The sequence below is a fragment of the Vitis riparia genome, chromosome 5 (assembly GCF_004353265.1).
Source record: "Vitis riparia cultivar Riparia Gloire de Montpellier isolate 1030 chromosome 5, EGFV_Vit.rip_1.0, whole genome shotgun sequence".
NCBI lineage: Eukaryota > Viridiplantae > Streptophyta > Magnoliopsida > Vitales > Vitaceae > Vitis > Vitis riparia.
The window spans coordinates 6,622,922-6,647,929 of record NC_048435.1 but is presented as its reverse complement, the minus strand read 5'-3'; the positions used below and the strand labels follow the sequence as shown (position 1 = coordinate 6,647,929).

At 37.6% G+C, this 25,008-nt stretch overlaps 3 protein-coding genes across 3 annotated transcripts; all 3 read right to left on the bottom strand.

The window, feature by feature from the left end:
• Positions 1 to 2,937: 2,937 nt before the first annotated feature.
• LOC117915433 (transcriptional regulator SUPERMAN-like) lies at positions 2,938 to 4,115 on the bottom strand. Its single transcript, XM_034831027.1, has 2 exons — positions 4,059 to 4,115; positions 2,938 to 3,928 (listed from the first exon to the last, which is right to left on the bottom strand). Exon 2 carries the CDS (start codon positions 3,902 to 3,904, stop codon positions 3,218 to 3,220), a length of 687 nt encoding a protein of 228 aa, XP_034686918.1. The 5' UTR covers positions 3,905 to 3,928; positions 4,059 to 4,115; the 3' UTR covers positions 2,938 to 3,217.
• Positions 4,116 to 7,902: 3,787 nt separating this feature from the next.
• On the bottom strand, positions 7,903 to 9,874 carry LOC117914191 (serine/threonine-protein kinase BLUS1). Its single transcript, XM_034829419.1, has one exon. It carries the CDS (start codon positions 9,728 to 9,730, stop codon positions 8,099 to 8,101), a length of 1,632 nt encoding a protein of 543 aa, XP_034685310.1. The 5' UTR covers positions 9,731 to 9,874; the 3' UTR covers positions 7,903 to 8,098.
• An 861-nt stretch (positions 9,875 to 10,735) lies between these two features.
• On the bottom strand, positions 10,736 to 24,493 carry LOC117913900 (cellulose synthase A catalytic subunit 4 [UDP-forming]-like). The gene is made up of 8 exons (XM_034829009.1): positions 23,845 to 24,493; positions 23,651 to 23,755; positions 13,359 to 13,493; positions 13,072 to 13,284; positions 12,838 to 12,934; positions 12,111 to 12,289; positions 11,651 to 11,998; positions 10,736 to 11,438 (listed from the first exon to the last, which is right to left on the bottom strand). Exons 1-8 carry the CDS (start codon positions 24,481 to 24,483, stop codon positions 10,890 to 10,892), a joined length of 2,265 nt encoding a protein of 754 aa, XP_034684900.1. The 5' UTR covers positions 24,484 to 24,493; the 3' UTR covers positions 10,736 to 10,889.
• Positions 24,494 to 25,008: the final 515 nt, after the last annotated feature.

Genomic DNA, 25,008 nt, shown 5'->3' with positions numbered 1-25,008 from the left:
CTAATTTTTTTTCCCTTGAAAGATATTAGGAAAGGGAAAAGGGAATGGCTGATGCCGTGAAGAATTCTGAAAAATAATAATAATAAGATGGAAGATTGCTATAGTTTAGCAGCCATGTGGTGATTTATGGCTGAGCAGCCATGCGCCTTCGAGCTAGCGGCTTGGCTCTGATATTTTCCTTTTCCACTTTTTCGTTTTTATTAGTCTTAAAAAAGTTGGAAAGGGGAGAGGAATGGTTCATGGCTGTTGTGGCCATATTTATTGCAGGCACATCACCTTTTAAATAAGAAGAGGAAAGAAAATGGACAATTTTGGATATTTCATATTTCAATGAAGTGTCTGTTAATTCTAGGAGAAATAAAAAGTAAAGAAAAAATTAAGATATAAAATCCGTACTTACTGCATTTCAAATATTAACATTCAAAATATACATTGAAATTTAGACTGTCAAACAAAGCTATAAAGAAATGAAATCAGAATACAAACAAATAAAATAAGGTATAAAGGTGCTACAATACAATTATAATATGGATATGAAATTAATTTAAGAAAGAAAAGGATTAGAAAGGTGCAAAGATAATTTTGACCTTAATTTTATTCATTTGGTCTTGAGGCAAAACCCCACCTAAACCAACGGTCTTGATCATTCACAACCATGCTACACGTGCTGCATCCAATTGCTAAACCCCAAACCCAGAAAATGGAGGGCCAGACAAGTCTATTAGCTGGGGCAGAGATGTACACTGGCAAGGCAATGGGGAATTGATTCTTTAGCAAATGTTGTAACAGTAGCTTCATGCGTACTCTATACAAGAATTATGTCCTAGGCAAAGTCAGCATCTGCATCTCAATGATACAAAAGCATGACGTGGGGTCCTGCCAGAGTTCTATACTCATCGCATTTCAGTATGTGCATCTGACTTAACTGAGGACAGTGAACCAGATATGGCCCATATCAACTTCCTTCCATTCTCTAGGAATTCTTAGGGCACCCTCTTTGACCATGCCAAATTTCATGCAAGACCTGTAATCCCCCTTTCTGGATGAAGCGTCTCCATTCTAGTTTAGATTATTATTCATAGACATGCAAATTAGCAAAACGTACTGTTATGTAATTACAAGTTATGAAGAAACATGGGTGGGTGCTCTTTTTCAATGGAGAAGTTCCATAGTAATGTATTGATGATATCAACTACTGCAAGGACTGTGGAGGTTGAGGGGTGGGCAAGTGTTTGTAAGGATGTGAATGTCCTGAGTACCATGTTTGGAAAGAGTTGGGGTGTCTCAGTTCTCTGTAATGCTTTCAACTGACCAGAACATCTCATGTTGTTTAAGGAAAAGCTATCATGCCATTTGACACCCAGGCATTGTCGGGAACATGCAAACGATCAGATTTTGGGAAAAGCATCCAAGGACCCCACACCAAAACACATCCATGCACTTGGTATCATTGACATGGCAGCTATGCTTTCAGACACTTGAATGATAGAGATTGCTCCCATCTGTCTTCACCTTCATTCACTTCTCCCGTCTACAGTTTTTTCCTTTTGAAAAAATCCAACTTGATGCTGACCAACAAAAGGACTCTTGATTATTCATATTTTTATTTACTTGGTTTATTACCTGCTTTTTGAAGGCAGAAAAGCGGCTTTATGCTTTTCATTTGGATGGCTTTAGGGAAATCTTTTTCAGATAAAGTCTCTACTGGTATTCATGTTCATGAGGCTTTAACTGTGGCGAAAGTGTTGTCATTTGTGCCTGTTAATTTAGGGCCAGAATTGATGTCAAATTGAATAAGAGTACCTAAATTTCATTTCGTATATTTTCTTGTGAATAAGCTAACAAAAAAAATTAAATTGGCATAATAGGTTTTATGCCCGTGAGTTGTGACTAGAACTTGGTTCCAATAATGTATGTGCTATAATTAGAGTAAAGCATTTGCACAATAAATATATAGAAAAAAAGTTCCTCAGAGAGAAAAAAGGACGCAACTGAATTTCCTCCATTGTGTGTCCCTGTATACTTTCTTTTCAACAAAGTAACACCAAGCGATGGAAGCAGACTAGCTACTTGTATCATCCCTTGAACCATGCATTTCCATATACAGAAACACCATGTTCTGAATCATTTGCTACGTAGCTAACAGCATAGGATTCCTTATCAATCTAATCAAGTTGGAAGGCTAAAAAAATTTAGAAAACGAGGAAACATAAATAAATAAAACTGTGGCATTTAATTAAGAATATGAACACCTATTTTTTTCTCCAACTTTCTAGCTAGATTCAACTAACTATTCAAAATAGTCAAGAAGTGGCCCTGATTCAATATACATATTTCAATTTTTTAATAATCCAGAATTTGTTTTGCCTTAATAATTTCCATGGAATCTCACTTCTCAAACTCAAAGATACTTGTTTAATTTATGACACCCTTGAATATTTTATTATCATGTTGGTAGTACCTTTTTTATTTGGCTGCCTCCTGGACACCTGCTAGTCAATTTAGTTTGGACAAGAATACTTCTGATGTATGTTCTTTGTTTTTCTTCTTCTTTCTCAATCACCATCCGGTTGTCATTCACAAATCTTTCTTTATAACACTACCCAACAAGAACAAGTTCATTTCCATTCCAGGTGGAATCACAAGAGCGAGGCTGTTCACTGGAACAGTTTTACCCTTTATATAAAAAGATAAACCAACTTTTTATGTAGTTAAGTTACAGTTAACCTAACAAGAACCAAGCACCCATCAGCAATAACACCTAGAGCAAAGAAGAAAAATAAAAGAAGAAAGACATTCTTGGATGAAATGGAAAGCTCTCAACCTCTCGTGAAAGAAGTGAAAGGAATCAGTCAAAACCAAAGCCAACTAAAATCAAAATGCAAAAGACAAGATTAGATATGCTATAAAATGCAAATTTGTGGGAAAAGAGAGCATGAATCAGTTTTCATTGAAGAACAAGCTTCACAAAGGTACGGAAGAGAGCCTTGGCTAAAAATAATAAAAAGATTTGCCAAATAGGAAGGAAATAATAGTCATAGGGATGATAGCAATCAGTACATGTAGCTATGGAAGCTGAGTGCAGCATCCCCTACACCTTCATCTCTTTGCTTCTTCATGAGTTCATCTTCATCCTACTTGTGAATGTAAGGTGCAATAAGGCAAATAACAGCAGACTAATATTATAATATTTTGGAGAAATCTGAAAATGTTGGACCTAGGAGTATCCAAGTCGAAGCTCCAAATCCAAATCCTCCTTGAAATCACTAAGTAGACCAATCTCCAAGTCCAACCTAACAAACTCTGCCTTCTTCAGAACCTTATACTCATCTTCTTGGATGAAGCCATGATATTCTCCAACCCCGAAAGAAGATTGTGTGGTCTTCATCTTTGCTAAATCCAGGACTCTCGGGCTCAAAGGATTGAGCAGGGAACCATCCACACCCCATTTCTTCACTTGATCACTAGGTGAAGCAGAAGATGGTGAAGATAAAGAAGAAAGAGGGGAAGAAACCAAGGAAGGTAATGTGCGAGTAAATGGTGGAAGCCTTGTTGGAGGAGAAGATGATGATGGCGATGTTGAGAAATTAGGGTTAGGATTGAGATTAAGATTAAGAATAGGGTACTGACCATCCCTTGGAGGTGACTGTCTCAGCCGGGCTCTATCTCTCCTGTGAACATTCATATGGCCACCCAGAGCTTGAGCAGATCTGAATTCTCTTTTGCAGAAGCTACATGTATAAGATCTTGGAGGCCATGAAAATCCATCTGGACAATCTTCTCCATAACTTCCACTGTTACAGTTCCATGAATCCTTGACCTTGTGGTTGTTGCTGCAGTCTTTAATGCCTCTACAGCCAATACTATGATCTTTCAAGTTATTGTTGAAATTGTTCCTCTCCATAGATGCTTTTTTATTCAATCAGATCTAGTAAGATCAGAAAGATAAGAACATTCCAGCCAAATTATATCAACTGGGAAAGAGAAGAAAAAAGAAAGGGTACATCTCAAAAGTTGGAGACTTTGCAAGAGAAAGGTGAGGAGGGGAAGTCACTAACCTTGAGAGAGATGGTGATGATATATAGAGTCAGGTTATGGGTCTTGAAAGATTAGTGATGAGTATGGAGGTAGCAGAGCCCATCAAATTTTAAGCCAGAAGCTGAAAATCCCATTGGAGGGCATCCACCTGCAAGTGTTCCATATGTTTGGTCACCATTTACTAAATGTAGAACACCAGCCTGCCAAGTTATAACTTTTTGCCAAATCGAGCACACATCTTCCGGATGTCCCTTGCTTCTCTTTAAATTATGTCCAACTATTTTTTTACAATGACATTAATTTCTTCCATAGAAATTGAAGTGTGAATGGTAATCATCAGGTGGACTTGGCCAACAGGCTTGAGAAGTACATGTAAGTAGACTAGACAGAAGAGTTTTTTTTCAAGTTGTAATCCATTATGTCTGGGTCCTCAGCAAGCTCATGTCCATTTGAGCTGTTAAAGTTCCCACTGAAAGGATAAATTTAAAACAGACAAATACATAGCTATGGCTTTGCTCCCTCCAAACTGCTTGATATGCCCCCCTAGTATAGAGCAACAAAAATGAAAAGCAAAAAGGGAGGGATTGGTAAAACGATGAGCCTTTTTATTACCTTTGAAAGCAGAAAATGAAAATTGTTTGAATTTCTATGTACAAAAGTGAGGATTTAATTTCTAAAAACTTAAGGTGTTAATCTCAAAGATACACTTTTCAATGGAACCAGTCAAACTGAACAGTGTGCTTATATTTATGATACACAACCAATTAGATATCAAGATTTGGGAATAAATTTGATCTGTCTATTGCTTTTCATGGTCATTCAGTTGATCGAAATGTCATAGTAGAAAATCCTTGCACGCATTTAGCCTATCCCTTCCATGATGAGCTTAGTCTTGTATTTGCTCGTTCATAGGTCTCAACATGCATGTACCATACGTCTAAAATATATCAATATTCTATGGCAAGTTAAGGATCCAAGACGAAATGTTCGAATTTGATTACACAAAACCATAATAACCAATACCCAAAATTGCCTCATAAATGTCAGCCAGTTATGTCTTTACTTTCCCCATTGATCAATCCTCTCCACTCCATTGGACGGGAAAAAAGAAATAAAAAGAAATGAACAGAGTTGATAAGGACTATTAATATCTTTCAAATTCCCCTAATTAATCATTCTAGTAAATCAACTTCCCCCCTTTTTTTTTGTCTCATTATTATATCATATAAAAGAGATGTCACAAGCGATTTCTTCCTTGCAGTTAAATTTAAATAAGAAATTGTAATACTTCTCAAAAACTTTGCTACATAAGTAAGTCAAATTATTGTAAATATTTTTTTAACATCCCTAATTATTAGTTTAGTTTATGAAAGAAAGAGTGAAGATATGATTTGACAAACAAAATTGAACAATAGATACATGCGTGACCTTGGCATATTGAGGCCAGTGGTGAGAATGCTTTAGACTATGTTTGGTTCTTGGAAAATATAAGGGAAAAAAATAGAAAAGAAAAGTGAAAGGAAAGAAAAAATGAAGGAAAACAAAAGATAGATTGAATATCAATAAATTATTTCATATGCTATTTTAAACTTATTTCACTTATTTTTTTCTCTTCAATATAAAGATTAAATAATTTTAAAATGTATAAATTTTTAATTAATTTTAATTATATTTTATTTTCTTTTGTACTTTTTATGTTAAAATCAAATATGAGAAAATGATTTTTCTTAGTATTTTTTTTTGTTTCCTTAGTACTTTCTAAAAACCAAACATAGCATTAGGATTACTATTAGACAAAAATGAATTCCAATTTGAACTTGGGATGGGAAGGTGCTTACACCATAGACCAACCTATACAATAATATTAGTAAAGTTGCAATTTATATATAATTAAATGTTGGAATAAAGTAACTGCAGAGTGTGATAGGAAATTAAGAGTACATGTTGGAAAATTTCCTAAATTCTTAATTAAAATATTTTTGTTTTTTATGAAAAATATTTTTATAGTCATATATCACATTTTGCAATTTTAGATTTCTTTATATGATAAACTAGAGTGATTAGCCATAATTTTATAAAGATTCTACATTATAAAAAAAGTTATAGGATAAAAGATGAACTTATTATAAAGACTACATATAATAAATAAAGATATGAGATAAAATGGGATACACTTAATGGAGTGAGAATTAGCGATTAAGGTGGAGAGATATAAAAAAAAACATGAAATGTTTTAAGATGGTATAATTGTATTCATTTTTTATTTTTTAATATTCTTTATGATATATTGAAATTATTTTTTCTCAATCATGAATGTAGTAGTTATGATTGTTAAAATAACGTAAACATCTTGCATACTTTATATGTTAATATACTAAATATTAATATTAAAACTTTCCCATAGTAATACTCATCAAAGCTTCCATTAACACACTGAGATAAATCTTAAAAAGATGCATGGCAAAGGGCACATGAGACAGTAGCATATGAATTCAGCTTAGATCCGGAATCCTTCAACGAATTAATCAGAGTACTGCTACTGCAGTGACAGACAAAAATAGAAAACAAAAAATAAAGATAAATTTTGATTTAATAGCATATGGCATCGAAGAAAAGAAAAATCCAAGTGGAGAAATGGGGGAAAGTTTCATTGCTTTGATCAGAGAAGCCGAAGAGGAGAAAAGATCCTGCCACATTTAGCTGCGATTTAGTGAAAGACTAGTGGCCAATTAGATGAACCCGTACAGTGCTAAATATAGGTGTGATTTTATAAGGTTGCATTGTCGAAACTGCAGTGTTTACCCACAGTACAACACGTTGCCGTCTCTTCTACACTTGGTAGATGTACCACCATTCGGCTCCTTCAGAGCTCAGCCCAACTCTATTGAATAATTGATTACTACGTTGATATGTAGGAAAAGGAGATTTATGAAGGCAGGCATTATTTTTTACAGGCTGATTGGGCGATACTTTTGGCTGATAATGATTCTGCATTTGAGATGGCAGGTAGTGATGAGAATCAAGGCTTCCCCATTTGGTTGCAGTCTCGTCAGCTTTCACCGCTGGTTTTTTCAGTGTACTGGGCTTTGTAGACGAGGCAGATGTGTAAACTCTTTGTACGCCCAGTTACGTTAGCCTGTGATTCGCCCATATGGGTGGCGTTGACCAGCCCACAGCTTAATTCAAGAGTCAAACTTTGCTGAACTGGTCATTTACCTCAGTGCAGCGACCTTTGGTTTAAACTGTGCCAGTTGGGGGAGATGGCGGTAGGCTAGGCCATGGATTGGAGCAGGCTGGGTCAGGAATTTTCAAATGAACTTGGGTTTGGGCCTAGATTTGTGGCCACGACTTTAAAATTGGTCTGTGTTTTCCGGAACAATTCATTAGGATCTAGACCATGAATGTAATTTGCAAATCTTTATACTTTAGGAATTTTTATTTTTTTTAACGAGGATAAGATAATCTCCGATTTAAAAACTAATTTAAATTTTTAAAAAAGTTAAAAAATATCAATCCATTTACACATAAATATCTTTTGTGTATTTTTTTTCTTTCTTTTCTTATACGTATAGTACCCATTTTCAATATTCCAAATCTACCAGAAAACTTTTGAGCGAGCCTTTGCGCACAAGGAAAAATTCAAAGACCTTTGATAGAAATTGCTCCTGGAATTTGGCATTAATAGCCTTCAGTTACCATTTTGCCAATTAGTATTTGAAAAAACAATGCTTACAAAAAAGCTCGATTTAGGTGTTTTCACATTGATTTGTGAATCGAGGGGCCCAAGTTCAAGTTTAAACAAGGATGCAAAGACGCAAGAGAAAATTCAATGGGAATAGAGGCTACGTACAAAGAAGTCCTAGCTGATCAGTGGTCAAATTGCATGGTTGGAATGAACTGAATGGACACCTACTTCCTACTCCAATTATTGTTCAATGGGAGGATAGAACCATTGTTTAATTCCTCTTCGCTACTACTACGACTACCACTACCATGAGAAGTGGCCAGCTCGTTATTACGAGGGACTAGACAAATGAAATACAATGAAAATGTGCGAATTTCACTCACCACTCTGCCTGGATGCAGCGCTGGTGGAGCCACGGGAGATCTGAAGACTGAGAAACTCCATCTCCATCTCCATTTCAGAGGTCTTCTTCTTCTCTTGCTCCAGTTCCATCTTCAGCCTCTCATTCTCCTGCAGTAACTGGTCCTCTCTGCTTACTTCCTCCTGCCCAGTTAATATGGTAAGCATTAAACCCACAGCCCTCCTCTGATCATACAAACTCCGAGTCAGACCCCTCAACATTCTCACTACACCGTCACGATCAAGATGCGCAAGCGAAACCCCAATTTGTGCACTCAATTGAGTCCCTTCCGGAACTGCCACAGCCAAACTTCCAGCGTGCTCATTTGTGTGTTCATCGTGCAGCTCTTGGACCCCTTCCACACTTTGAGATGATGAACCCGGATTGTCTGAGCTACTCTCATTGCTCGGATCCCGAATGATTGGTTCAGCAGCAAACCGGACCTGCCGTCTTGGAGGGGAAAGTGTTTCTGTTTCGCTTGGGAAAACCGGGTCTAGTTCTAACACGTCCTCGTTAAAGTTCCACCCACTGATCCTCCTCTGTTTGATGATTTCTCCCGTCGAAGACTCTTCGTTTTCTTCTTCATCACCATCATCATCAGTATTCTTGATAGACAAAGAACGTCGAATCTTGCTTTCTTTAAACCGTTGTTCAACACTTGCCAACCCCGACAGCACTTTATTTACCAGAAACTCTGAATTCTTGCAGTTCTTGAAGAATGGATGCTTCAGCAGTTTTTCTGCAGAGGGCCTTTTCGACGGGTCTTGATCGAGACAAGAAGCTACCATATCTTTGAAAGACTTGGAGAACTTCTGGCTTTGTTCACTCCTGCTCTGTTCGTAGTCTGAGAATCGAAAGCGCTTTGTGATCTTCATGACCAGAGACTTGGAAGGTGGGAGGTGAGAAAGAGGTGGCCGTCCATGAGCCAATTCTAATGCGGTGATTCCAAACGACCATATATCAGCCTTCAAACTGTACCCAGTATGCGAGTGTATCACCTCCGGCGCCATCCAGTACGGCGTTCCCGTAACTTCGGTGAGCATCAAGGACGACGATGACGATGATCCCGAAGTCCCAGAACTGGTGTTCGACTCGTAAATCAAAGCCGAGACACCGAAATCAGCGAGCTTAACTGTGCCGGTTGAATCCACCAGAATATTACCAGCCTTGATGTCTCGATGAAGATGGCCTTGGTCATGAAGATACGATAAGGCGTTCAAAGTTTCTTTCAGAACTATGGCAATGCAGAGTTCTGGTAAACCATCAGGGAAAGAAGAACCGATTATGGATTGCAGAGACCCAGCAGACATGAAAGGCATCACCACCCAAAGGCGATGATCGACGGCAAACGAACAGTGGGCTCTGAGAATGTTGGGGTGAGAGAGAAGCGACATGGTCTTCACTTCACGTAGCACACTGTCAAGATCAGCACGAGATTGATCGAGATCGATAGACTTGATCGCCACCAACGCTGAATTCATCGGAAGACATTCAGCTTTGTAAACAATGGCGCTCACGCCAACACCAATCTCATCAAGAATTCTATACGCCTCGGAGTTCAGTGGGTACTGAACCCTCGGCGACGCTTCTCCCTCATGTTGAGCCATGGATGGATGAAGCTAGGAGCAATCTTCTGTCGAAGAAAATGGGAGTGGTTTCTGGAAAAACCGGGAAGAAAGAAAGAGAAAGAAAACGGTTAGAGTTGAAGCGGTATTCTTGTGAAATGCGAAAGCGGCTACTAGTTACCAAATCAAGTAATCAAACGGTTATAAACGCATCAAGAATAGCGTGGAGTAATTACTCAAGAAGCGCTCTTGCCAGGCTGGAAGCTCAACCGCCTCTCCCTCTCTCTCTCTCCCCCTCTTTATAAGCATTAAGCATAAGCACGCTTCATCATCTTCTCACACTGTCTTTCGCTTTCGCATTTCACAAGAATACCGCTTCAACTCTAACCGTTTTCTTTCTCTTTCTTTCTTCCCGGTTTTTCCAGAAACCACTCCCATTTTCTTCGACAGAAGATTGCTCCTAGCTTCATCCATCCATGGCTCAACATGAGGGAGAAGCGTCGCCGAGAGTTCAGTACCCACTGAACTCCGAGGCGTATAGAATTCTTGATGAGATTGGTGTTGGCGTGAGCGCCATTGTTTACAAAGCTGAATGTCTTCCGATGAATTCAGCGTTGGTGGCGATCAAGTCTATCGATCTCGATCAATCTCGTGCTGATCTTGACAGTGTTCTACGTGAAGTGAAGACCATGTCGCTTCTCTCTCACCCCAACATTCTCAGAGCCCACTGTTCGTTTGCCGTCGATCATCGCCTTTGGGTGGTGATGCCTTTCATGTCTGCTGGGTCTCTGCAATCCATAATCGGTTCTTCTTTCCCTGATGGTTTACCAGAACTGAGATTCAGGCACTTGAGTCTTGTTAGTTAAGTGGTTGAGTAGTTAACAAGCGGTTAGATCTTTAGTTATAACTTCACACACTGCAGATTCCTCAGGTGAAATCCTAGTCGTCAAGTCATCGATCATGACAGCCAATTCAGTTCAGATATGGTTTTAATTTCCGTTATGATTTATTTTTCAATTAAACTGAAATTATATGAAATATAAGAAATAAATTAAACATTGTAGTTGATTCAAATTAATACAAGACCTCCAGTCAAATTAAACAACCAATTCTTCCAAAAGCTTAAGCTATTAATATCTGTACTCACAAGATATATTATAAACTCTGAACACCTTCCCGGTTCCATGATTTCCATGATGGTTCAAGACATGAGAACCATAGACCCCGAAATCAAGAACAACATCGAAAATGCAAGTGACAATAGAGTAACAGAGGGTGGAATCCGCCCTTTGTCCCTCCTCAGGATCATCCCTTCAATCACTGGGTAGTTGACAGCTACGATGAAAAATGAAAGAAAAATCTGTCCAAAAAGCTTGTCCCAGCATCCAGCTACCATCACTCTACCAACTCCTCCCACCAAAGAAATCATGTTGAAAATGACTAAGGTTACTAATGGAGCAAGTAGCACCGTTGATGTTCGGAAATCAAAGATGCCCATTTGGTAGAGTTTAACTTGATCATCTTGAATGGCTTTATTTGTTGGTGTGAAACTGGCTTCTCCCATGCCCACAGACTTCAGTATACCATCCAAGCTTCCGTAGAAATGGCTAGTAATTGACTTCATCATCCAAATGCGCTCCTCATTCCACCATGTCTGAACTGATCCTCCAGTGGAGTGAACATCCTTTAGATGTTTCAAGAGGGAGGAGAAGAAAACAAATGAAAATATAACAAACCATGAATCTGAAGCCTGTTAAGAAATGAAAATGAATGATGTTAGAGAGCATATATCATGCATCGCATATATTAGATAAGTTTTTGTTATTGAAATTTCTGAAAACTAGACAAAGACATACAAGTATATATTCATACTAGAGCTAGCAATGTGGTTTATGATCTTGTATTTTCATGGAGAAAAAGAAAGCACGTGAAATTATTATGCAACTATTATGTTTTGATTACCTTTGGGTAAATTGGGATCCCATTCAAGAGGCAGAGTTGAGGGATGGTAGCCAAACACCATAAGCAGAAGGAAGAAAAGGGATTAAGTGCTAGGTGAGCGTAGCACATGCTCTCCAGAAAAGACATCCTCAACAGCCCATAAATGGGAGGGCAGAACCTTGAGAAAGTGACTTGAAGCAGTCCACAGTACCATCTTCTACCTTGCACTAATGTGTCATTCAAGTTCGAAGTAGCAGTGCCCAAGAATGCTGGTCTGGGAGGGCTATAGTATATGGAATTCCACCCCTTGCAGTGCAAAATGAATCCCGTAAAATAATCCTCTAGCACAGAATTGTACAAGAAACCTATCTGCAATATTGGCCATTAAGAGATTGAAATTAATGTTAGTCAATAAGCAGAAGACAATTTGTAATATTTGGCTAATAGACAAGAGTAGGTAAACTAATAAGTCAGTCCTTGCCTCTTCACCCCATTTTGTGTGTTCTTCATAACTGCAAGAGGCTAAGAACTGTGTCTCTTGTTGCAACCTGGTCGAGAAGCTCGCGTCTTCAATGACCTTGCATGGGTAGCTCTGGCCGAGTGATTTGATGAGCCCATTGGATGGACCAAAATGTTGTTTTAGTTGGAGGGGATCCTTAACTGGGAAATTAATGGTATGAGTATTTTTAGCTTTAAATCAACATCAAATAAAAAAGGAGGCAAATGCCATTGGTGTTGTTTCCCTCAACTTATCTGCTTTCCATATTGAGAGAAAAAGCACATTAGTAAGACAATCTACTTGAGTTAGAGGATCCATATGGAGCACGAATATCACCAACATGGAAAAGAGTGTTTCAAGATCAAGAGACAGAATGATAAAACTGTGCTGGTTTCTACTATCGTTGACTTTATTAAATGACACCCATTCAATATGACATCTGACAAGTTACAATGTATCAATGGAGTTGCTGACAGTGTGAAGCATAATCCAATTATTTCCTCTGTTTCCTTAGCCAATTCATCCCTTCACTAAATCCTCTCTGATTCCAAACCGGTACACATTGGCATGCAAGTGATGTCTTGAATATGGTTAATTAAGATGTTTAATAATTTCTAGAGAAATTTTTGACAGATAATCTGATAAAAGTTTGATATTTCTGCTGATCACTTATGATTAAACGGTGAATCAGTGTGAGCACTGAACGTACCTTCTCCAACATTCCCATACAATGCCGCTCTCTTTATGTAAAAGCATGTACCCGATAACATGGGTCCCTGATGCCCATCCATACCGGGGCACTTCATCTGTCATAGGAGGAAAACATCCAACAAAATATTGGCAATGTTACCTCTCTCTGTTAAAATATTGGACGTGCTAGTTCAGAAAGAACCTATGGCATTGATTCTTAATTAACAAAGTAGATGAAGTTTTAATCGTGTACCTCAAATACTGATCTCAATCGGCCATCATAGATGTCATTCATACTGAAGTTGTGGAATTTCTGAGGGAATTGAACAAAAGCTAGAGAGCAAGAGATTTTGGAATCAAGGTGGAAACACATTGCTTGGCGGGCAGATGAGGGGTCATTGCAGAAAAAGTCGCAGTCTAATACTAATACATGGGGCGCGTTGCTTATGATGCCAGAGACCCTGAGCTGCACACAAATGATACATATAGTATTAGCTCATAACATGTGCATGTATCCGTGCGAAAAAGAGAGAAACATACAAGAGTGTTGAGAGCCCCGGCTTTGAAATGATGTGGATGAGAAGGTCTTTTCTCGCGAGAAACATAGACGAGGAGAGGTATATTGGGATGACCAGCGCTACTGTCTTCAATAACAGTGTTGTCATCTCTTATCACCTGCCAAAGTTATTCTATTATTACAATAAATTAAACAACTAAGAAAAATATGTTAAATCAGAGCAAGTATTTGAATATTTTCTACTTCTTTCATTTACATGAGGAGTACACCATACATAGAAGTGGTTTACAGGAAAAGAGAGACACAGTCAAGGAAAATGAAAATGAAAATGTTAGGCTAGAAATTATGCTATCATAATGCAAAGGATTTATAATAAATACAACTAACTATCCTAGAATCACTCAACTAAATATTCCTATAATCATTCTAATTATAAAGGAATTACAGCTCACACCAACACTCCCCCTCAAGTTGGTGTATAGATGTTTCTAATGCAGTGAGCTGTGAAAGCTTTTACTTGAAACAGCCTTTGTTAGTATATCTACAAGTTTCTATCAATAGTAGTTCCTACCCCATCCGTGCAAGTCCGTGTAACCATCAACATTGAGATGGTGATTCTTAGAGAACATGCATACTCTACCTAGGGCAGATTTAAGTAGCAAAGTATTGAAATTACAACCCCCATATGATCTTCACTATGGTTGTGCATGAATTGGCTTACTATGCTGATAGTGTAAGCAATATCCAAACAAGTATGAGATAAATAGATTAGCTTACACACTAACTTTTAAAACCTTTCTTTATTGGTTGACACTTAATTCGAATATTCTCCAAGCTTATGATTCTGAACAATCGGTGTGTCAAGCGACTTGCAATCAACCATCACTATTTCAGATAATAAGTTTAACGCATACTTTCTATGGGAAAAAAATATGCATTCACTTGATCTAGCTACTTATATTCCGATAAAGTATTTTAGTCTTCCTAGGTTCTTCACCTCAAATTTGGTCCCCAACTATTTCTGGAGTTTGGAAATTTCTTTTGTGTCATCTCCTGCGATAATCATATTATCCACATAGATTATCAAAACAATTATCTTTCCTTGTTGATGTTTTAAAAAAAAAAGTATGATCCGAGTTGATTTTTTTGAAAACCATACTTTCTCATAGCTAGACCAAAATAACCAAACCATGCTTGAGGTGACTATTTCAATCTATAAAATATCTATTCCAACTTACACACTACTCTAGTGCTTGATGATGCAGTATAACCTAATGGAATATCCATTTATACCTCTTCCTCAAGGTCTCTATGAAGAAAGACATTCTTCATGTCAAATTGGTGTAATAGTCAGTCTAAATTTGTTACTAGAGATAATAAGACTCTAACAATGTATAATTTTGCCAATGGTGGAAACATCTCTTGATAGTCTATGTCATATGTCTATGTTTATTCCTTGGCTACAAGCCTTGCCTTGTATCGCTCAATAGACCCATTTGTCTTATGATTAATGGAAAACACTCATTTACACCCTACTGTGTTCTTCCTTTTCGGTAGTGGAACAAGTCCCATGTCTTGTTCTTTTGTAGTGCTTCCATTTCCTCTTGAATTTCTTGGGCCCATTTCAAATCTGCTAAGGCTTCGTGTACTCCACAAGGACCATGATAAGGGGACAACTTGTGCACAAAGGATTTAAGGGGCTCAGATAGTCTTTAGGTGGTTACGTTATTAGCAATCAGGTACTTTGATATTTTCCCTTCAACATCCGGTGAGTATCAAACTATAGCTTTACCTTTATTATGCCTAAAAGGTTAATGATAACCAATTGGAGTATCCAAAGCATGACTAAAAGATGGTACAAGGGAACTTACCTCAAGAATATTCTCTAGAAAACAATTGTTGAGTACATGAGGGAGAAAAGGTTTTTTGCTAAAAGGTCCAGATTCACCTTCCTCAACATTGTTGCCACTATTTCCATTGCTTTCATCCTCATTTTTTTTCACTTTTCTCCTTATGTTCTTCGACTCTTACCATGTCATTTCCTTCTCTTATTACCTTACCAAATTCGAGTTCTTGATTGGTTGCCTTAACTTCCTCATAAACCCACCATTTTTGCTCTCCATCCTATGTCTTCCACTAAAGATTAGTAGCAAATATCAGTGAAGAGTAAAAAAATTTAGATTTCAAGAATGTGACATCCATCGTGACATAGGTAAGTGTGGTGGTAGGATTGTAGCAACGGTAGCCATTTTTTCTTGTAGCATACCCTTAAAAAAATTGCAACAAACAACACAAGGATCAAGTTTTGTTTGTTGATTTTTATGCAGATGAACAAACACAACACAACCAAATATGCATGGTAGAATAAGCAATATGTTAAGGTAACTTGGTTAGACAAAGCCTAGAATGAAGTCTAAAACTCCAATACCTTTGAGGGCGATTGATTTAACAAATATACAACAATAACAACAACCCCATCCCAGTGTCGACCGGGTATTTTTGCTCTAATTAACAAAGCACATGTTGTTTCTAAAATATATTTGTTTTTTTGCTTAACCACCCATTCTATTGTGGAGTTTTAGTATAAGAAATTTCATGAAGAAGGTCATTTAATTGAAAATAGGCTTGAAATTCTAAGTCAACATATCCTCCTCCATTATCTAATCGAAGAATCCAAACTTTAGCTTAGTATTGATTTTGAATCATGGCTTGAAATGAATAAAACAAACCAAATCTCTCATCCTTATGTTTTAACAAATACAACCAAGTCATTTGTGTATAGTCATCTATAAAGGTCATAAACCAACAAATGCCAAAAAGAGTTCTAATATAGAGGGTCCCCAAACATCGGAATGAATCAAAACGAAAGGAACATCACTTTTATTTGAACTAGTTGGAAAAGGGACATGATGACTCTTTGTTGAAATGCAAGTATCGCAGTTAAAGTCTAAATAATCCAAATCTAGAAATAATTGAGGAAACAAGTATTGCATATAGCTAAATGATGAGTACCTCAAACAACGATGCCACAACCAAATCTGTTTTTCCTTGACACTTATTAAATGTTGCACATTATTAACGCCACTAGAATTGAAGTCATCCATGTGGTATAACCTCCATATCTTAAGACCACACCTAATGATCTCCTTGGTAAGAATATCCCGAAACAAGCAAAAAGTAGGATATATTGAAGCGATGCAATTTAGTTCTTCAATTGTTTGGCTCATAGACATTAATTTATTGGAAAGAGATTGTATTAATAAAGTATTTGACAAAGAAAGGGTGATAAGGCTATCCTTCCAACCCTTGTAATTGGATATATATAACCCTATTAGCATTGGCAATGCTAATTCACCTTGGCTTTATAGTATTAACAAAATCATTTGGACAAAATGTCATGTGGCTCATTGCTCCATAGTCCACTATCCAACCACTACAATCACTTTGGTTAGAAACAAGCAAAGCGTGGTTATTATTACCTTGGTCAATGAGAGTGGTTTTTGATTCATTTTTAGATTCAACCTATGGAATAATAGATAATTGGGATTCTGTATTTGCCAAGGTTAGTTGCCCTGATCCACTAGCAACTTCTATTTGTTTTCATGCCTTGAGTTCATTCCATTATTCTGGACACCTATGCAACTTAAAGCATGTGTCACGAGTATGTTTCATGTTCCCACGACGAGAGTAGCCACCTCCTTTACCTTTTGTTTATCTCCTTGCCTTTGTAAATGCACTTAGTTTTAATTACTTGAAGATAAGGACCTAGGCTTGATCCCTTGGAGTGTAAATGGTTGTTGAGGTCCTATTTTTATTCCTTTATATGCCATAACAATGACTCTTGTAGTCTATGTGCTCGTTAGCATTAGTGCTTGTCTGATATCTTCCTTTTGTACATGAGCATACACTTGTTAAATGGTAGGAAATGGTTGTATCTAGAGTACATCACTTCAAATCTTGTTAAGTCCATCACTCAATTCATTAAGAAATATATAAACTCTATCTTCTTGTAGGAGAGTTTTATATTTTTGTATATCACCACCGCACCCCATTGGATTTGGGCAATGGAAATCAATCTCTCTACACAAACCTTGAAGACCATTGTAGTATGATTCAATGGATCCCCCAACTTGCTTCATTTGTGTTACACGTCTCTTCAAATCATATACCTAAGTTGTGTCAATTCTATTAAAGTTGTAGCAATTGACTCCTAAACATGTTTGGAAATTGGAAAACGAATGAAGTTGTTGATTAACAATAGGTCGACCATGAAATTTATCAGCCATCCTTTCACAAAAGCATTCTCCGTTCTCCATTTTCTAAAGGTTGAATCAATTGGTTAGGATGTCATCATTTATGTATCCCTACTTGTCTTTGCTTAAGATATATATCTCAACAACTTAAGACCATAAAGCATAATTGGTATCATTGAGTTTAATATCGATTTGTGCAACAAACAATATCATAAGTTGTTGGAGTTTGGGTTTGATTTTGAGTCAAAACTCGATTCATTCTAGTTGTCAAGTCTTCAAGAATCGCAGTTGTGGGGTTCTCACATTGTTGCTTGCGCTCCACCAATTCAATTGAGATGAAAGAGGTGATAAAACAGAGGGAAACTAAGAGAGATGAGAGGAAAATATGCTGGTATTATTTATCTCAGTAGTCTTCTACAATAACAAAATAGACATTATATACAAGCAGAAGATACACATCCTAACCAACTGTACACATGGAGCTAAAAGATTAAAAAGAAAATAATATCCTAACTAATTACATCTTTAGGCTTAACATCCCTCCTCAAGCTCATTGGTATAGTAAGAACAATGAGATTGGATAGTAGAGTAGTGAAACATTAGGTGGAAAGAGGCTTGGTCATGCAATCAGCAAGCTGATCATCAGAAGGTGTGAACTGGATAGAGAAAGAGTGTTAAAGAACACGTTCCTGGACAAAGTGGTAGTTGATTTCCATATGTTTGGTTTAGGCATGCAAAATAGGATTGACAATTAAGTCTGTTGCACTGATATTGTCACAGAGAATGAGGGAAGGTCGAGTGGGAGTAATGGAAAGTTCACGAAGAAGAGATTCAGTCCAAGCAATTTTAGCAACCCTATTTGCTACCCCTCAATACTCTTATTCGATGGTGGACCGAGATACCACTTTTTGTTTGGAAGATGACCAAGAAACCAGATTGGAGCCAAGAAAGAGGTAGTAGCCACTGGTGCTATGCTTATCATCGGGGCAGGAGGCCCAATCGACATCTGTATAGAAAGTGATGTTGAAGTCTAGGGAAGGCTATTGGAAGAGACCAAAATGAGATGAGTCCTTTAAGTACCAGAGAGCCTACCAGTGAAAATCAGAGGGATGGTGCATGAATTGACACATTATATTTACTGCAAAAGCTATATCTGGGCGTGTCATGTTACAATACTGAAAGGCACCAACAAAACTTCGATAATGCGAACCATTTTCAAGAGCCACACCATCATGAAGAGAGAGATTGTGTTGGAGGACATAGGAGAGGGACATGGCTTGGCATCCAACATAGCAACCCGGGCAAGGAGATCAATGATATACTTTGTTTGGCTGAGGTGAATACTAGTAGGGGTGCGATGAACCTCCAAGCCCAGAAAATAGTGTAAAGGACCAAGATCTTTTAAAGAAAACTGATGATGCAACTGTTAGATAAGGTGAGTAACTTGAGTAGAGTGGCTCCCAGTGACGATTATATCATCCACATATACAAGAACAAGAAGTAACCCATAAGAAGAATGACAAATAAATAAGAAAGAGTCATTCTTAGAAGTAACAAATCCCAAGTATAGCAGAGAATTACTGAGCTTAGTATACTAAGCACGGGGTGACTATTTAAGGTTGTAGAGAGACTTATCCAACTTGTAGACATGAGTAGGATAGAGAGGGCCAATAAATCCAAGCGGTTGTTCCATGAAAACGTCTTTAGCCAAGTCACCATGTAAAAAGGGCATTATGAACATCCAGTTGTCTAATACACCAATTTTGTGAAAGAGCAAGGTTGAGCACAATACAGATAGTAGGAGGCTTGACAATAGGGCTGGATGTTTTGAAATAGTCAATACCTTCGGTTTGATGATAACCCTTAACTACTAAGTGGGTCTTGTATCTTTCAATTTGGCCATCAGGTTGGAGCTTTAGCTTAGAGACCCATTTACAACCGATTACTTTGCCTGAGGAAGGTGAAGGAACAAGATACCAGGTCTTGTTGTGCTGCAGGGCAGCAAATTCCAATTCCATGGCATGTTTCCATGAAGGATCTTTAATATCTTGGAGAAATGAAGTAGGCTAAGTGAGAGAACCTATGGAGACACTCAACAACAGTTTAGGCTTGTAGATACCAACCTTTAAACCTGGTCACCATAGGAAGAATATTATGAGTTCTAGAAGAAGCAAGTAAATCTGTATCCACACTACGTACATGCAGGTCCATTATCGAGGAAGGAAGAAGGAGAGAAGAAGCTAGAACGGATGGAGACACAGAGTGTGAAAAAGAGGAAATGGAAGTAGAAACAATGAGAGGTGGACAAGTACTAGAGGTAGAAGAAGAGGAAAAAAAACAGAGGTATTAATAGAGAAGTAGAAATAAATAGGGAAATGAGAGACAATGGAATGGACAGAGGAACTGACAAGGAAGAGGAAGAAAAAATAGACTGAAAGAGAGAAGATGACAAATTCTTGAATGGAAAATAATCCTCCTTAAAAATCACATGGTGAGAAATAAACACCCTGCTGGAATGAATGTCAAGACATAAATAACCTTTGTGGTGTGAACTGTAACCAAGAAAAGCACACTCTAGTGACTTGTATTGGAGTTTATGGGTATTATAAGAGCGGAGATATGGAAAACAAGAGGAACCAAAAACCTTAAGATGAGTATAAGTTGGGAGTTTGTGATAGTGTGCGAAGTAAGGGGATTGATGGTGTAACACAGAGATGAGGAGACGATTAATAAGTTAAGTGACAGTTTGAAAGGCATAAGGCCAACAAGATAGGGGCATACCCAAGTGAGCAAGAAGAGATAATCCCATTTCAACCACATGACGATTTTTTTGCTCAACTCGCCCATTCTGTTGTGATGTGTATAGACAAGATAAACGATGGACAATGCCTAGATTAGAAAACATTATGAAGAGAGATTGAAATTCACCTCCCTAATTAGATCGGGCAACCTTAATCTTGGTATTAAATTGATTTTCAATGAGAGCTTGAAACTTGAGAAAAGTAGGACATGCTTTATCTTTTGTTTTGAGCAAATAAAACCAAGTAAAGCGAGTACGATCATCAATAAAAAGTAAAAAATAAAGAGCACCAAAAATAGAGCAAATAGGAGAAGGACCCTATAGGTCTATATGAATTAACTCAAAAGGTTTTACTGCAATGGATGGAGACAAAGAAAAAGGAAGCTTGTGGATCTTTGCTAATTGACGAGAATTATAAAACTTAAGACGAATTTTTTGTGTTCGAGCAATATTACAAGAATCCAAGATTTGATTAACAACAGATAAAGTTGGGTGACCTAGTCTCTTATGCCACATATTCGGATCCTTGATGTTAGCTATGAAAACTCGAGGAGGAAAGGAAACAGTAGGAGGATAGCATGATGAATGAACTTTGTATAAGCCATTATCAAGTTGACCTTGAAGGAGAACCCTTTTCAAAACTTGATCATTGACAAGAAAATGAGTGGCATAAAATTCAACAAAAACTTTATTATCAGAACACAATTTTGTAACACTAATAAAATTATTTGAAAATTTTGGAGTGTGATAGACCTGATGTAGAACAAGAGGAGAATACGAGGATGGTAGTTTTGTAGTATCAAGATGTAAGATACAGAGTTGCTTACAATTCCTAACTGTCACCTGATATGGACCACTAAATGGTGTCATAGTGTCAAACATGTTGATGTCCGGAGTAAAGTAATGTGTAGCACTTGAGTCCATGTACCAATTTGTATCAGGAACAATGTTAGGCTTAGCAGCAGGATGAGCCATTGTAGGGTAAGAAAATTCTGAAGGATTAGAGAGTTGGGAATTTGTGGTGAGAATAGTATTGAAAGATTTAAGAGAAGGTTGGGGTGGATAGTTAAAATTTGTACAATGGAAGCAAATAAGAGCAGTGTATCCATATTTACCACAAATTTGGCATTGAGACCTTTGATTCTGAATTGAAAAATGTGGTTTCCATTGAGGTTGAGGCTGTTGTGGTTGTAGTTTGCCCAAAATGTTGGGTTGATATTGACTAGTGGTTGGCTTAAAAGTTGGAGAAGAGTATCTAGGTTGAATGTGAATGTGATTGAATGTAGGTTAAGGAGTTGATTTATAAGGTTTCTTGTTCAGATAAGCCATATGGACTTGGGCAGAATTGAGAGAAACAGAGTTTTGTTTTAAAAGACAGAAGTCATAGCTAAGCAATTGGCTATGGATTTGCTCAATAGTTGGTTGGTTAGATTGATTTTGAATGGAGGTAACAAAAGGATTATACTTACGATCTAATCCACTGAACAAATAGATGAGATAGTCTTTCTTAGAAATTGGTTTTCCTATTGCTACAAGACTGTTGCAAATGGATTTGAGCTTTTGAATATATTCACCAGTTGAAAGTCCATCTTTCCTGAGCTTTTGAAGCTTGGTGTGAAGCTCGGTAACCCACGCCATAGAAGAGACAAAGTAAATCTGATTAAGGGCATTCCAAATCTCCATTGTTGTTGAATACCCAACGATCTGAGCCATTATATCTTTGGACAAGGATGCGTACAGCCAACTCATCAAAAGTCGATTGTATCTCTACGAGATCGAGTACTCTGGATCAATGATTTGTTATTGCAGATCGAGGAATCGAGGAAGGCAAGGTCGAGATCCTCCAATGAAATCATCGAGTCTATTAGCAATGATGACATTTAGAAGCTAATTCTTCCAGATGAGGTAGTTCCCATTATCTAGCTTTACTATGAGAGGTTGATTCATAGACGGGAAAGAGAAAAATGGTGTGTTTACTGGTGGAGGGAGGTTGTTTGACTGAGATAATGAGTTTTGCACATTCATAGTGCTAGCAGAAGGTGATTCAGAGGTCTCAATGAAAGAAGCCATGGAAGCTCTAATACCAAGATGAAAGAGGTGATGAAACAGAGGGAAATAGAGAGAGATGAGATGAAAAGATGCTTATATTATTTATCACAATAGTCTTCTACAATATCAGAGCATACATTATATATAAGCAGAAGATACACATCCTAACCAATTGGATATGTGGAGCTAAAAGACTAGAGAGAAAATAATATCCTAACTAATTATATCTTTAGGCTTAACAAATTGGTGTAGCCATCTCTTTTGGTCAAGTGTAGGTTCTCTGGTTCAAACTTGGGTGCAACAAAGATGAAAGAAAATTCCTAGGATCCCTACTCTAATACCATGTTAAATTAGCAATTGTTTGAATACTTTTTACTTCTTTCATTCACACAGTGGTTCACGAAAAAATGGAAAACCAGTCAAGGAAAAAAAAAAAATCCTTAGGCTAGAAATCAGGCTATTAATTTTTTTTTAAAAAAATTACAATAAATACAACAACTAATTAATCCTAGAATCACTCAACTAAATATTCCAGTTAATCATTCTAATTATAAAAGAATTACAACTCGTGTCAACAAAAATATTAATCGTGATGTATCTCTAAATTAATGCAACTTAAAGAACCATCCACAAAAGTATTCTCATAGAACAGTAGTTGGGAAAATTATAGTCGAGGTAAATTATTGTATTTTCTAATTTGATTTCCACCCTCATAATAATAATAATTGAATTAGAGAGTACAATAATTTACGTCACCCATGGAGGTAACAGGGGATCGTAAGTACAATAATTTACTTCACCCATGGAGGTACCGGGCATCGTATGTGAGCCCATACAGTTCATGTTACTTGAGTAGAAGTAGAACGGGTGAAATATGCTCGCCTAGATGGGGTGGCCCTTCGAATAGGCACCTGTTGCTCCTAGGTCAAATCTTTTGCCTAGAGGCGCACGCAGTACTTGCACTCTCATTTGTCTATTGCCTTTTGTATCCGAAGCTGCGTCCAGCACCCTCAGCTAGAGCGCTTGTTTTATCTATCACTATCTAAAGTGTTGCTGGCCATCTCTCCTAGACGTGAAGGTATAATTCCAACCAAGAAGAGGCACCTGTCCCACCCATGACAACTAATGTCCTATTCTAAATGATATCTAGAGAAAATTATAAAAGTAAAGCTACACGCAAAGAATTCTCGAGAACTCCTTGGAGAATATATACCTCAACTAGCGGAGGATGATTATGACCAGCAATGCCCACTCCTTGTTCAACCTCATCTTTTCCACAGGCTCCCACCACACGCTCCTTAAACAGCTCGTAATTCCTCTGCACAGCCACCACATCAAAAAGTTCATATCAATTAACTGAAACCATATGTATAAGTATGCATAACTCATATGAGATTTAACCCAGACCTTGATCTTCTCTCTCTCTTCCACAAACTGATCATCATCCTCCTCCTCTTTTGAAAAGTAAGCCTCCGGACACCTTGTCTTGATTCCGTAAGCCTTGCAGAAGGGAATCCACAGCCGCGCAAACCTCCATGCCTCCCGAATCGCATTTAAAGTAAGAGAAGAACCCCCATCATCGGATAGATAGACTACTACCTTCTCCGGCGGGTAGTCTAGGGCCATGGCCGATAAAACTGTGTTCATCACCTTCACTGGAGGCTCCTTCTTTGGGTCCGCAGTGCAAATAAAGACGTCGATTGCACCCAGTTGTCTATCTTCCGGAAACGTCTCCGGAAACACAGTTCGAGTCACCGGTCTCCATTGATAAGCTTGGCTGAGGAGCCAAAGAAAAGAAAGAAAGAGCTCAGAAGTAAAGACCAAAAGCCAAGTTAGCAGATGGGATGGAGCGGTGGCATAGAGATAAAAAGATGAAGCTCGGTAGTAGAGCAGGGCGAGGAGAGCCATGGAATGAAAAAAAGCGTGGGATCTGTTGATAATAGTAGCTGATGTATGGAGTGTGCAGAGATGGAGAGGGAGAGAATCCATGGATTTGTTTGGCTGTACGGATGTTCTGATGAAGATGAAGAAGACCCAAGCGCACATTAATCAAGGTGACGCTAATGTGACCCACATGCGGTTGCCGTGCTTAGCGCTCTAGGAAACGCTACCCAAAATTTCTATTGTGACATGTATTTTTAGAAAAATTATACAGCTCACCCCGGTGCTCTCTGTGCGTCATTTTAAATTCAATAATTGGTCCGAAGGCTTTCCAGTTTCACCAAAAATAATGTATAGAAAATGCAATTTTACAAAGATCAATAATTAAAATGAGAAAAAAAAAGGCAAGGAAATTCAAGATAGGAATTTCAAATTTTTTTTTCCATTTAAATCTTTCTAAAAATGAATAATATAAAATATAATAAAAATTAGGGGAAACTTGTGTTTGGGCCGGTAATATCACAATATTATTATATTGAAAACCCAACTTTTCTTTTTTTTAATATAATTATTCTAATCCCAAAAATAATATAGCCTTCATGCACTTTGACTGAGTTATTACCCAATATACCCTCCTCTTTCTGTCACCCTCCACGTGGAAAAAAAAAACAAAAACCAAAATAAAAAGAA

Excerpts from the sequence above, each read along its gene's own strand:
- LOC117915433 (XM_034831027.1), bottom strand. The coding sequence starts at position 3,904 with ATGGAGAGGAACAATTTCAACAATAACTTGAAAGATCATAGTATTGGC.
- LOC117914191 (XM_034829419.1), bottom strand. The coding sequence starts at position 9,730 with ATGGCTCAACATGAGGGAGAAGCGTCGCCGAGGGTTCAGTACCCACTG.
- LOC117913900 (XM_034829009.1), bottom strand. The coding sequence starts at position 24,483 with ATGTGCGCTTGGGTCTTCTTCATCTTCATCAGAACATCCGTACAGCCA. Across the intron at positions 23,756-23,844 it reads AAGAGAGAGAGAAGATCAAG|AGGAATTACGAGCTGTTTAA; the intron begins GTCTGGGTTAAA and ends GTGGCTGTGCAG. Across the intron at positions 13,494-23,650 it reads ATCATCCTCCGCTAGTTGAG|GTGATAAGAGATGACAACAC; the intron begins GTATATATTCTC and ends TAACTTTGGCAG.